This window comes from Myotis nattereri (genome assembly GCF_964212035.1).
Source record: "Myotis nattereri genome assembly, chromosome: 9".
Lineage (NCBI taxonomy): Eukaryota > Metazoa > Chordata > Mammalia > Chiroptera > Vespertilionidae > Myotis > Myotis nattereri.
In genome coordinates, this window is record NC_138084.1 from 43,445,345 (window position 1) to 43,458,413 (window position 13,069).

The following is a 13,069-nucleotide window of genomic DNA, read 5'->3' on the forward strand; positions in this document are numbered from 1 at the left end:
TCCCCTGGGGCCTGTGGGCAGGAGGGAGGGCCTCTGGGCCTGAATCGTGCCTTGGCCCACAGAAGGCAGTCGGTGGCAAGAAGGACCGGTCCCTCTTTCTGTTCACGGACCTCATCGTCTGCACCACCCTGAAGCGGAAGTCGGGCTCCCTGCGGCGCAGCTCCATGAGTCTGTGAGTGGCTGGCGGCGGGGGGGGGGGGCGGGGGGGCTGGGAAAGTGGGAGCAGTTGTCCCTCTCGGGGCTCACTCCCCTGCCCCGGCCTGAGCACCCCGTGGCTCCCCACAGGTACACGGCAGCCAGCGTCATTGACACGGCCAGCAAATACAAGCTGCTATGGAAGCTGCCGCTGGAAGACGCAGACATCATCAAAGGTGGGGCTGCCTCCGGAGTTTCGGGCATTGGGGTCCTCCTCTGAGAAGCCCCCCTAGTGGGTGTGAGCGTGGCCAGGCTGGCTGCCTCTCCATCTGCTTTCTGCTCTGGGTCCTTACTTTCCCATCCAGTATAAGGGGTCTGGCACACACACGATCTGGTTGGCACCCACTGAGCCAGACCAGGACCTGTCCACGAAGACACCTTCTGACTGGGCAGGGGCCTAACATGGGTGGGGCTGGGCTGGGGGGTACAGGGAGCACAGACATCCTGTTATTAGCCATTGATTGACTCAGGTAAGCCCCCCGTGTTAGGTGATGATGGGGCACAGTTCTGGTCCAGCAGTTTTGTGCACAGGGAACATAGACTCACTCAAGTGTCCTCAGGTCAGTGCAGGCGACAGGCTGGTTGGAAAAATCCGTGTTGTTTGGGGCTGAGGCTGTCGGAGCTGAGGCGGCTTTATGGACCTGCGCCTGTGGTGTCTGTCTGTCTGTCTGTCTCTCTCTCACTGCTCTCCTCATTGCTCTCAGCTTTCTCTGCTTCCTTATAACTCCCGTGATCCACCATGCCCTTTTCCGACCGGCCTTTCTCCCTCAGCTCTGGGCCTAGCTGCTCCAGGATGCCCTGCCCACCTTACTCAGCGAGGTGGTTGGTGTAGATTGGTGGCGTGGGCACCTCTAGGCTGGAGGCAGTTCAGACCACCTGGGGTGGTCCCCGAGGTGAGGAAGGACTCGATCAGCCCCTAGGTCCGTGGTTCTCAACCTTCTGGCCCTTTAAATACAGTTCCTCATGTTGTGACCCAACCATAAAATTATTTTCGTTGCTACTTCATAACTGTAATGCTGCTACTGTTATGAATCGTAATGTAAATATCTGATCTGCAGGATGGTCTTAGGCGACCCCTGTGAAAGGGTCGTTCGACCGCCAAAGGGGTCGCGACCCACAGGTTGAGAACCGCTGCCTTAGGTGAACCCAGGCCTGCCCCACATAGGCCCCTGTGTAGGAATCCAAGCTGGTTATTGGCCCACTTCGTCTCTTCTCGTGAGGGAACAGGCCAGCAGATAACATGACTATGTTTAGGTCAAGTGTCCAGTCTTGGTCCAGTCAGCTATGGCGAGGCGTGGGGCAGGGTCACATGGAAGAAGGCACACGGTGAGAGCGTGGGAAGTTACCCTCCGAAGGAACAGTGGACCTCCCAGCCCCGACTTGTCTAGCACACACCACTGCTGTCACGTGCACCCCAGCCAGGCACGCGGGGCGTGGGGTGCTGAGCTGCCTCTGGGCCGGCTGCTCGTCAAGGGGAGGCACAGAGGACCAAGGAAATCCAGGGCGTCAGCTCGTTGCTCCCTCTGTGGAGGCTCTGAGTCCCGTAGTCAGCACGTTGGACTCCCGTGGGCGGCTGCCGCTGCACAGGCCAGTTTGTCAGCTGGTGCCTCACAACCTGCAGGGCCGTCTGCTCGTTATTTGTGCTCTTCCAGGGGGTTCTCCGGGGCCCCGCGGCCTGTGCTGTGTAGCTCTTGGCCCAGCCCCCTGCCCCCAGGCCTGGGGCTCTCTGCGAACCGCCCGCTAGCATTATTCCTGGGCACGTGGGGTTTACTGTTGGTGAGGCTGCTTCCCGCAACCAGCTGCAAGTCGTGCGCTGAGGGGAGGAGTGCCTTTCCAGCCTGACCTTGTCTGTTTCTGGATCTGTCCGTGGCCTTCTCTGTCCCACCAGGGGCAACCCAAGCCACCAATCGGGAGAACATCCAGAAGGCCATCAGCCGCCTCGACGAGGACCTGACCACCCTGGGCCAGATGAGCAAGCTCTCCGAGAGCCTCGGTTTCCCCCACCAGGTCTGCGTCCTCTGCCTGAGGCTGCCTGCAGTTGAGGGCGGGGATCCCCTGAGCCTATCCGAGGGAGAGGGCATCCCTGTCACTCATCTAAGAGGGAAAACACAACCTCACCCCATCAGAGGGAAGTAGTGTGTCCCAAGCCTGAGGTGGAGACACAGGTCCATCCCCAGCTGAGGGAGGAGAGAGGCCCATCCTGTCTGGGGGGGGAAGGCAGACTTCCTCTTGGTCTCAGAGGGGCGACAGAGTCCCACTTTCTGTGGGAGGGAGAGGCAGGTCCCCATCCCCATCCCCAGGGCAGGAGCAGGCTGTGGGGAGATGTGAGGGCCTGAGGCCTGGGCTTTCCCCCCACAGAGCCTGGATGACGTGCTTCGGGACCTCTCGGCCGCCATGCACCGGGATCTGTCCGAGAAGCAGGCGCTGTGCTATGCGCTTTCCTTCCCCCCGACCAAGCTGGAGCTGTGTACCACGCGGCCTGAGGGCACGGACTCCTTCATCTTCGAGTTCCCCCACCCTGATGCCCGCCTTGGCTTTGAGCAGGCCTTCGATGAGGCCAAGAGGAAACTGGGTAAGCCAGGGCCCACGCTGGCGCTCTCCTCCCAGAACCAGTGGGCAGTGGGCAGCACCTCACAGCTGTCTGAGACATTGGCAGCCAGAAATTCCAGGCCCGCCACGTCCTGTGCTCCAGTCCCTGCGGGGGGAGGGTGGACTAGACGCCTGCAGTAAAACAGGGCTTCCCCGGGCCTCCCTGCAGGGAGGGGAGTCCACGGATAGGGTCAGCTTATGTCAGGGGCCCCGTGTGGGAGTGCATGGCAAGAACTCCTTGTCTCCACACACACTGGGAGGAAGCCTGGGTCACAGAAAGCTATTGTTCAAGGTCCATGGCTTAGAAGATTCTTAGAGGCCTCTAGGTCTATCTCCTGCATAAGGCCAGGGACGAGCAGGGCATAATTCACACCCACCTCATTCTCCCTCGAGAGAGACTGAGGGCAGGGGAAGAAGGAAAATGGGCAAGGTAGGAACCAGGATGAGATGGCTGCTCAGCAGTGTCTGTCTGTCCATCCCCACTGTAGCATCCAGCAAAAGCTGCCTAGACCCTGAGTTCCTGAAGGCCATCCCCATCATGAAAACACGCAGTGGCATGCAGGTACGTGAAGGTGCCCGGGTCCCGTGGGTGCACATACTCAAAGCCAGCACGTGCTCATGTGTTTCTGTTTCGTATTACACACATTCCTGAATATTGCACCTGCTCCCCTGGTCTGTGTTGGGACCCATACACACCCATGTGGGCCTGCCCCCCTGCCCTGCGGTGGGGAGCTCGCAGCGATTCCTCCGTTTGCCTTCCCCATTGGTGTTGTTGGCAGTTCTCCTGTGCGGCCCCAACCCTGAGCAGCTGCCCGGAGCCCGCGCCAGAGGTGTGGGTGTGCAACAGTGATGGCTACGTGGGCCAGGTGTGCCTGCTGAGCCTGCGCGCCGAGCCCGACGTGGAGGCCTGCATCGCCGTCTGCTCCGCTCGCATCCTCTGCATCGGGGCAGTGCCAGGCCTGCAGCCCCACTGCCAACGGTGAGGCCCACAGTGGGCAGGGCTGCTAGACTGAGTTCCTACCTCAACACACCGAGGTCCCTCCTAATGGGTGTGGGTGTGTGTGTCCCTAGGATGTAGGTGGGGCCTTGAGGGCGTGTCCATGGTGTGGGGTCTGGGGGGCTTGCCAGGGAGTGGGGCTGAGCTTGGGCTCCTGGGGGCCCTCATCCCCACTCCTTGTCTCCCAGGGAGCGGCCTTCATCACTGAGGACCCCCCAGGAGTCAGCACCTGAGCCTCCAGGGCCAGAACTGGAAGTCGAGGCTGCAGACGAGGAAGCAGGGATGCTGGCCGAGCCAGGGCCCCAGCCCTGCCTGCACATCTCCATTGCCGGATCGGGCCTCGAGATGGCACCAGGCCCTGCTGAGGGTGACCCCCGCCCGGAGTTGGTGCCTTTTGACAGTGACTCGGACGATGAGTCTTCGCCCAGCCCCTCGGGGACCCTGCAGAGCCAGGCCAGCCGGTCCACCATCTCCTCTAGCTTTGGCAGTGAGTGCCCCACGCGGGCTGTCAGGCAGGGTGGACGCCCAGAGGGGGGGCAGCCAAGAGTACTGATGGGTGAGGAGGGACCCGCGTAAGCCAAGGCCTGGGATCAGGTCTCAGGACGTCAGCACACAGAGCAAGGGGGCTGCAAGGTGGGCAGGGGCTGAGGACCCCGAGGACAGTGGGACAGTCAGGCCAGATGCTGGAATGACTGACGAGTTAGAGAAGATGGAGTAGGGTGTGGAGTGGCTGGTCCCTTGGTCCACGGTATGGCGGCCGATGGGAGGGGGCCAGGCTGGGACTAGGAAGGAGCCTGTAGTGCTGGGCTGTCCGCAGGGTAACGAGCCTGAGCTGATGCAGAGGCCTCGGGGTGGGGAGAGCGGCTGCGGAAGGGCCCTCGGGAGGGACATCGCCAAGAGGGATGCATTGAGGGGAGACTGAGGCCCAGAAAGATATCAGGGCTCAGGCCTGGCAGAGGGCGATGGGGACAGAGACCTTTGTCTCCCTCAGATGAGGAGACCCCGAGCTCCAAGGAGGCCATGGCAGAGACGACCAGTTCAGAGGAGGAGCAGGAGCCGGGCTTCCTGCCACTGTCCGGCTCCTTCGGGCCTGGCGGTCCCTGCGGCACCAGCCCCATGGATGGGCGAGCCCTTCGCCGCTCCAGCCGTGGCTCCTTCACCAGGGGCAGCCTCGAGGACCTGCTGAGCGTTGACCCTGAGGCCTATCAGAGCTCCGTGTGGCTGGGCACTGAGGATGGCTGGTAGGGACACGGAAGGGGCTGGGGTCGCAGTGCTGGAACCCTGAGCTCCTCACTTTGGGAAGCAAGAGGGCTTTGGTTCAAACCCCAGGGGTACTGCCAGCCAGGGCTGCCGCTGGGTCTGAAACCCACAGGGAGGCTGGGGGCCTCAGCACCTTGAGCAGGCACCTGGCAAGGAGGAGGTGGTGGTGGAGAGACGGAGATAACGCGGTGGAGGGGTGACTCCAGGGACCGGTGTGCCCAGCACGTGTCACAGGTGCACGCCCTGACCCACAGTGTCCACGTGTACCAGTCGTCCGACAGCATCCGCGACCGCAGGAACAGCATGAAGCTGCAGCACGCGGCCTCGGTGACCTGCATCCTGTGAGCACCGCGGGGCCCTTCCCGTCCAGACCTCCTCGGCTGCACTTGCAGACTTCCTCCTGCCCCCTGGGTCCCCTGCTCTCCAGGTCCCTCCTGTGGAGGCCTGGCCCTAGGCTAGCTGTGCCTCCCACACGTGTGGCCGTGGGCGAGTCACTCCTCCTTCGTAGACTCGGGCGTTCTCACCTGGAGAGGTGGACGCGGGAACCATACCATTTTGTCTGTGATTCCCTTGGCCCCACGTGACCTGCTTGGGTCTCCGTAAGCCCCTGACTCCCTCCCCTCCCTCTCCCTGCCAGGTATCTGAACAACCAGGTGTTTGTGTCTCTGGCTAATGGGGAACTCGTGGTCTACCAAAGAGAAGCAGGTGCGTGTCCACCCTCCCCCACCCGAGAGGCCCTGCAGGTGTTGGCCTCTCTCCCGAGGGGCCTGGGCCTTGGGGACATGAGTCCGGAGATGTGGGCACCTCCCAGGCCTCTGGGCCTTGGGGACGTGAGTCCGGAGATGTGGGCACCTCCCAGGCCTCTGGGCCTTGGGGGTGTGAGTCCGGAGATGTGGGCACCTCCCAGGCCTCTGGGCCTTGGGGACGTGAGTCCGGAGATGTGGGCACCTCCCAAGCCTCTGGGCCTTGGGGGTGTGAGTCCGGAGATGTGGGCACCTCCCAGGCCCCTGGGCCTTGGGGACGTGAGTCCGGAGATGTGGGCACCTCCCAGGCCTCTGGGCCTTGGGGACGTGAGTCCGGAGATGTGGGCACCTCCCAGGACCCTGGGCCTTGGGGGCGTGAGTCCGGAGATGTGGGCACCTCCCAGGCCCCTGGGCCTTGGGGACGTGAGTCCGGAGATGTGGGCACCTCCCAGGACCCTGGGCCTTGGGGACGTGAGTCCGGAGATGTGGGCACCTCCCAGGACCCTGGGCCTTGGTGTCCTCGTTTTTAAAAGGGGTTGTTAGCACCTCATTTCAGGAGAGGGTGAAGCTGAAATGCAATACTGAACTGAATTTGCTGTTTTCTTTACCCCGTTCTCACTCCAGGTCGTTTCTGGGACCCCCAGAACTTCAAATCTGTGACCTTGGGTGCTCAGGGGAGCCCCATCACCAAGATGGTGTCTGTGGGCGGGCGGCTATGGTGTGGCTGCCAGAACCGAGTCCTGGTCCTCAACCCTGACACCCTGCAGCTGGAGGTAGCAATAGGGATGGATGGGGGTGGCGGGGGGGCGGGGACAGACTTAGGGTGAGCCCGGCCTACGAGAGAGGGAGGTGGGACTATGGGGTGGGGGGGATAAAAAAGTATCCAGCTGTCCAGGGAGAGGCCAAACCACTCAAATGTCATGGGGGAAAGGCACCTCCATGTCTTTTTTTTTTTTCTTCTTTTTTTAAATACATTTTATTGATTTTTTACAGAGAGGAAGGGAGAGGGATAGAGAGCCAGAAACATCGATGAGAGAGAATCATCGATCAGCTGCCTCCTGCACGCCCCCTACTGGGGATGTGCCCGCAACCAAGGTATATGCCCTTGACCGGAATCGAACCTGGGACCTTTCAGTCTGCAGGCCAATGCTCTATCCACTGAGCCAAACCGGTTCTGGCGACACCTCCATTTCAATGTCTGAGGATTAAGTGGGGAGGCTCCTCTTAAGCTTGGGTAGATTAATCACTCAGACCAGGGAGCAAAGCTGCGTTTGCCGTCCATCGGGTGGGCTTTCTGGGGAGGAGTGTTGTGGGTATAAGGAGGGAGGGACGGGTACTGGTGAAGCACAGGCAGGGAGGGGACAGGAAAGGCAGGCCTGCCGGTCACCCATCTGCTCTCTAACCCCTCCACCCCCCGGCCCCCCCCGCCCCCCCAGCACACGTTCTGCGTGGGGCAGGATTCCAGCCGCAGCGTGGCCTGCATGGTGGACTCCAGCCTGGGCGTGTGGGTGACTTTGAAAGGCAGTGCCCATGTGTGTCTCTACCATCCAGACACGTTCGAGCAGCTGGCAGAGGTAGACGTCACTCCTCCCGTGCACAGGATGCTGGCAGGTAATGGCCTCCGTCTACCACTCCTTTCCCTCGGAGCCTTTCCCGCCCCCTCATCGCGGCGCAGCCAGGCCGGGATTGGGCCTCAGCTCTCTGTCTCCCGCCCCAGGCTCGGACGCCATCATCCGGCAGCACAAGGCTGCCTGCCTGCGGATCACAGCGCTGCTGGTGTGTGAAGAGCTGCTGTGGGTGGGCACCAGTGCTGGCGTCGTGCTCACCATGCCCACCTCGCCCAGTACCGTCAGCTGCCCACGGGCGCCTCTCAGCCCTGCTGGCCTAGGCCAGGGGCACACCGGCCACGTCCGTTTCCTGGCTGCTGTCCAGCTGCCAGATGGCTTTAGCCTGATCTGCCCCAGCCCACCACCTCCCCCAGACACAGGTGCGTCTTGTAGCTACCCCACCCCAGGGTACTGGACATTTGGGCTAGTACTTCCCAGTGTCCTGCCAGAGGAGGGTTAAGAGGGAGGAAAAAATTGAAGTAGGCTATGGAAACCCCCAAATACAACCTACTAGGAAATTGTGTGTGTGTGTGTGTGTGTGTGTGTGTGTGTGAGAGAGAGAGAGAGAGAGAGAGAGAGAGAGAGAGAGAGAGAGAGAGAGAGAGAGAGACTGTCCAGACAGGTGTCATGGACAGGGAGTGACTATAAGCTAAGAATTAGAATAGGGCACAGGCAGGGACATGTACAACAGGAAATAACACAGGATTAGAAGTGATGTCTGTTTGGGGCAGGAAGTGATGGTCAGAGCAGGAGACAGAAATAACACCAGAGAGCGGAACATAGAGTGGCAGATAGGACAGGAAACGGACTATGACAATTAGAAAGTGAGGCCTATTAGGAAATGACGTACACCAAGGAAGCAGCAATTAGCCAAGCCTGGCTTCGGCGGGGCAGGAACCACAATCCCAAGGAAACGGCAGGGGATCGGGAGCAGGGCAGCCCCGGGCGGGAGGTGTCTGCGTGCCGACTAAGCACCTACCTGGGAAAGGGCACTGGACGCAGGAAGCGAGTCCGAGGAGGACAGTATCTGTGCAGTAAGAGACAGAAAGCGGCCTGGCCCGGGGACATGATGTCACTTCTGCCTGAAAAGTACAGCCAGGAGGTAGGAAGTGGTCTAACAGCCAGGAAGTGGGCACTTCTTTCCAAACAGGAAGTGCTTGGCCAACAGGTAGTGGGATCTCCCACGGGAAGTGTGCCTGTCTTTCTTCCTATCTTCTGGGGTGGGGAGCTTAGGCCCTAAGGGACCCTTCCCTCTGCCCCCAGGCCCCGAGAAGCTGCCGTCGCTGGAGCACCGGGACTCCCCTCGGCCCCGAGGACCCCCCTCGGCCAGGCCAAAAATGCTGGTTATCAGCGGAGGCGACGGCTACGAGGACTTCCGACTCAGCAGTGGGGGCGGCGGCAGCAGCGAGACCGTGGGCCGTGACGACAGCACGAACCACCTCCTGCTGTGGAGGGTGTGACCCTGCCGAGTGGCCCAGGCCCTGGTCGCCCACCCGCCCGCAGCCTGCTTGCCTCTTCCTAACCCACACGCACTCTGCCCTGAGTGTCCAACCAGGGCACAGCCGTGCCTGCATGGGCTCCTCCGCGTCCGCGGAAGCGTGCTGAGGGAACTCCTGCTGGCCAGCGGGCCAAGGCCTTTCCTGACCCTCTGGCTGCTCCCGTGCTCCTGGTCATGATGGGGGCCGGGTGGGGGGCACGAGGGCTACCCAGACCTCTGTCCCTGGAGCTTCTACCAAAGACATGGCGAGGCCTGGACCCCACGGGGCTGGGGAGGGCCATGTGCAATATTTGGAGGGTTTTCTGGGGCAGTGGGAGGGCTGGGGGATGGAATCCTTTCCCATGTACAGTATTTATGTTTCTTTTTAGATGTGTACCTTCCCAAGCACTTATTTATGCAATGACCTAGGGCAGGGAGTGATTGGAGGAAATGACAGAAGGAAAAAAACCCGATTCCTGCCCTGGGGGGCCAACGAGGACCCTAACCAAGCCTTCCTGGAGGGACCAATCCCCCCCCATTACATACGTGCGCGCGCACACACACACACACACACACGCTGCATGTTCAGGGCACTAAAACGCTGCCTCTTCACACACTTTCCAAGCCTCATGCTGATTGGGCCGCCCTCCAGCATCCAGAGCCAAGGACAAGTCCCCTCAGTCACCCAGAGCAAGATGACGAGGACAGTGACTCCCGTCTGGGGGCCTCCCCGGGCTTGGCATTTCCTAGTTTATTGACGGTGCCTTCAGTAGTCTCTGAACTCGGGAACACTGATGGGACCTCGGACGGGGCTCTCTGCTGGCCTGAGCAGGAAGAGAAAAGGCCCTTGCTCCTCGCAGCTGGCCCCCACCCCTGTGTCTCATGCACTGGCACATGCGGTCACCGTAGGAGGGTGGACCTAGGAGCCCCCTCACTCTGACCACTGAATTCCGCTCTTCACACCCCTCCTGCCAGGGGCAGCCCCTCCAGGAAAGATGCCCAAAGCCGAGGGGCTGGACATGGCCTCTTCAACTGGGAGTCACTCGAGGGCAGCCTCTCCCCTGCCCCTGGACCACAGGAGCCCGTCTGAGCCCCAGCCCCCTCGCTGCTTCAGCTACCGCTCCAAAGGTCTGGTTTCAGATGGGGTTTGTGTTTGGTTCTGTTTTTGTTTGGGGTGGGTGGGTCATTGCGGTCTTAGATTGTGTTTCTCTTGCTACCAAGCAGTCATGTATTAACTTTCTTTGGATGATGAATTTTAAATAAATAGAAACACCAAGTGACTGCTCCCCATTGTAGCCCAGGTGGCCTGCCAGCAACCTAAGAGCTTCCCAGCCGCAGGGCTCTCCAGACACCCCCTCTCCTGTGCAGAAGGGAGGCCCCGGAGACCCAGAAGAGTGGGTGGCCAGGCTGCCGCCGACTTGCCGTGGTATCCGAGCAGGTTGCCGCCTGTGGGGGCTGCAGTTTCCTCACCAGGAAAACAAGGGCTGTGCTAGTCCAGTGCTTTGTAACCAGAGCTACGTGTTAGAATCCTTTACAGATTCCTGTGTAAATATAGAGCGTGACACAGATTGTATGTCCATGTGAACACCATTCCCAGGCTCCCCTTGACTCCTGCGTCAGTGCGTCTGAGATGGGCCTGGGGAAGCCAAGCTGCCTTGGGCTGTAAGTAACAGACTAGGCAACGCCTGAGCCTGTCCACAGCTCCAGGAAGCTATTCCCAGCAGCCTCGCATGAGGCCAGGGAACCTGACAGGCCCAGGTGAGGTCAGGCTTTGGAGCTGGGGTAGAATCCAAGTTTGTCTGATTTCTGGTCCAAAGAAGTACATCATTTTTAAAAAGGTGTGTCATGAAATCAGACACAAGAATGCAAAGGCCGCCCTTGCTGGGTTAGCTCAGTGGGTAGAGCGTCGGCCTGTGGACTGAAGGATCCCAGGTTCAATTCCGGTCAAGGGCACATGCCTGGGTTGTGGGCTCCATCCCCAGTGTGGGGCGTGCAAGAGGCAGCCGATCAATGATTCTCTGTCATCATTGATGTTTCTCTCTCTCCCTCTCCCTTCCTCTCTGAAATCAATAAAAATAAATAAATAAATAAAAAAGAACGTGAAGGCCGACGGCACAGGGCCCGTCCATGTCTGGTCAGCCATGACCACCAGGGTCTACCTGTTGGACTCAAGGTGGCAACCACTGAGCCTGTCCACAGCTCCAGGAAGCTATGGACAGGCCATGCCTCTGCTCTGCTAAACACGCTTGGACATTTTCCAGCCTAAACGATGGAGGCTTTACAAACATTTCTGGTGGAGGGAGTGCGGGCTCGTGCTTTGCAAATTGGTGTTCACATCAGTCGCTCAGGTGTCTGGCTCACGTTCCGCAGACAAACCCTGGACAGGGTGTTCCTACCTCAGAGGACAGGAGAGAGGACCAAAAGCCATTCTTCTCCAAGGGGCTCTCCAGGTGTCCCTTGAGCTGGGGACATCTACCTCCTGGGGACGGTGAGGCACAGAGAAATCCAGGGATTTACCTGAGTCACACAGCAAGACAGCATTGAGGCTGGGGGTGGGCACAGAGGAGAGTCTGCGAAGGGAGCAGCAAATACGGCTAAGGCCCTGGCTTAGACCTGTGTGGAACCTGGGGGGGATGGGGACCAAGGGATCTTAACGGAAGCCTCAGCCCTGTGGCCTCCTATCACTGTGTGGCCCTAGGCAGGTGTCTGCCTTCTCTGGGCACAGGTGCCCTCTGAGAACCCTTCACAGCTTTTGCATTTCTGCCAAACACCAAGTCTTAACTTCGTCCTCGCGGACCGTAAGCCACAGGCCGGGTGCAGGAAGCGCAAGGGGAAGTGCTATTTTGGGCCCATTATGACCAACGAGGAGCCCAGCCTGGCAAAGGCAAGCTGGGTCAGAGGTAGATGTCAGGGCTGAACTGGGAAGGGAGACAGCAAACTGGAATAAATGGGGACAGAGCCCAGATGCCGGGTGGTGGGGAGGACACAGGGCAAACACTGGGTGTGGGGGAGGAGAGGGAACAGACCTGGTGTTGGAGCCCAGCGGCCTGGAAGAAGACCCACATAGGGTCTCAGTAGATCCCACAACATCCTGGGTGGGTGAGCTTGCACTCGGGTGAAGCCACCTGCTGAAGGCCGCACAGCCTGGCAGTGGCAGCACTGGGACTTGGCCCCTGTCTGTGTCACACCAAAGCCCAACCCCAGTGGGATTCCAGACCCAGACCAGGATCTGGACCTAAATGCCGACTGAACCTAATCCTCAGGGCCAGTCAGCTCAGCTCCATTTCTGCCCTGCCCCAGGCTGAGGCCCACCCTGGCCCCCAAGACCCAGTTCCTCCTAAAACCAAATTCACTCTCCACCTGGGGCCAAGGCACATACATAGGAGGGCAGCCCACCTTCCAAGGGGTAGGACTTGGCCAGCTGGGGGTTAGCCAGACACAGAGGACTGAAATTTGAGTATGAACTCCCCCTCCCATGCCTCCTGCTTTCGACTCCCACCTTGGAATTCCAGTGCAGCCAGCAGAGGGTGCCACTGTTCCTGGTCCACCACCCCAAAGGCTGACAGGGGCTCGGCTCCCATGCAGAGGACACTCATGCCTGTGATCCTGTGACCCAGCCCGGCAGAGCTCATCCCAGCTTACTGGGGCCTTGTGCTGTGCCCCTAGGATGAAGGGCAGGTTTTCTCTGGGCTCACTGCGCTATGAAAGGTTCAAGGAGATGGCTTCGGAAGTGCCTGAGCTCAGAGATTGTAATGCTACGATTCTGTGGGCCCATCTGAGATGCCAAGAGTTTTAAAAGCCTGTGATTCTGAGAATGCTTTGTTCTCCAGTCTGTGGTTCTCCATTAAAAGCCAATCTAAACGTCTTGTGGCCTCCACAGCTCCTTCCCTGTCTCCTCACTGTAGTGGCTAGATGCTCCCAGACTCTTGGGCAGGGTCCCCTCTGCAGCCTGCTGTGGTTCGGGAGTCAGAGCTGGCAGCGAATAATAACTTGGCTCCCTCATAACCTGAATGTGTGGGGTCAGATGTGTGTAGGCTGTGGCTCCCGAAGATCTGACCCTATGTTGCTGCAGCCTGAGAGCCCAAAGCTGCCAACCAGCGTCCCCAGAACTACAGGAAGGACTACCTCAGCCTCTTCATCCCTGATCTTTTCTCCTGGCTCAGGTAACTGCTGCCCAGACTTACCGCTCAGCCAGGTCAGG

The 13,069-nt window shown here is 59.9% G+C and overlaps 1 protein-coding gene across 1 annotated transcript in view; it reads left to right on the plus strand.

Moving 5' to 3' along the window:
• The window catches only part of ARHGEF17 (Rho guanine nucleotide exchange factor 17), a gene marked incomplete at its 5' end in the record, with an annotated part of 56,560 nt that extends 46,415 nt beyond the window's left edge, over window positions 1-10,145 (plus strand). Inside the window, 14 exons of the mRNA XM_081099131.1 lie at window positions 63-172; window positions 286-371; window positions 2,084-2,202; window positions 2,554-2,767; window positions 3,273-3,346; window positions 3,564-3,763; window positions 3,970-4,268; window positions 4,773-5,022; window positions 5,296-5,382; window positions 5,679-5,746; window positions 6,409-6,557; window positions 7,221-7,395; window positions 7,502-7,771; window positions 8,655-10,145. Coding sequence (XP_080955257.1) covers window positions 63-172; window positions 286-371; window positions 2,084-2,202; window positions 2,554-2,767; window positions 3,273-3,346; window positions 3,564-3,763; window positions 3,970-4,268; window positions 4,773-5,022; window positions 5,296-5,382; window positions 5,679-5,746; window positions 6,409-6,557; window positions 7,221-7,395; window positions 7,502-7,771; window positions 8,655-8,851 — 2,298 coding nt within the window. The 3' untranslated portion in view covers window positions 8,852-10,145. The remainder of the gene's footprint in view (window positions 1-62; window positions 173-285; window positions 372-2,083; window positions 2,203-2,553; window positions 2,768-3,272; window positions 3,347-3,563; window positions 3,764-3,969; window positions 4,269-4,772; window positions 5,023-5,295; window positions 5,383-5,678; window positions 5,747-6,408; window positions 6,558-7,220; window positions 7,396-7,501; window positions 7,772-8,654) is intronic.
• Between the last annotated feature and the right edge of the window lie 2,924 nt (window positions 10,146-13,069).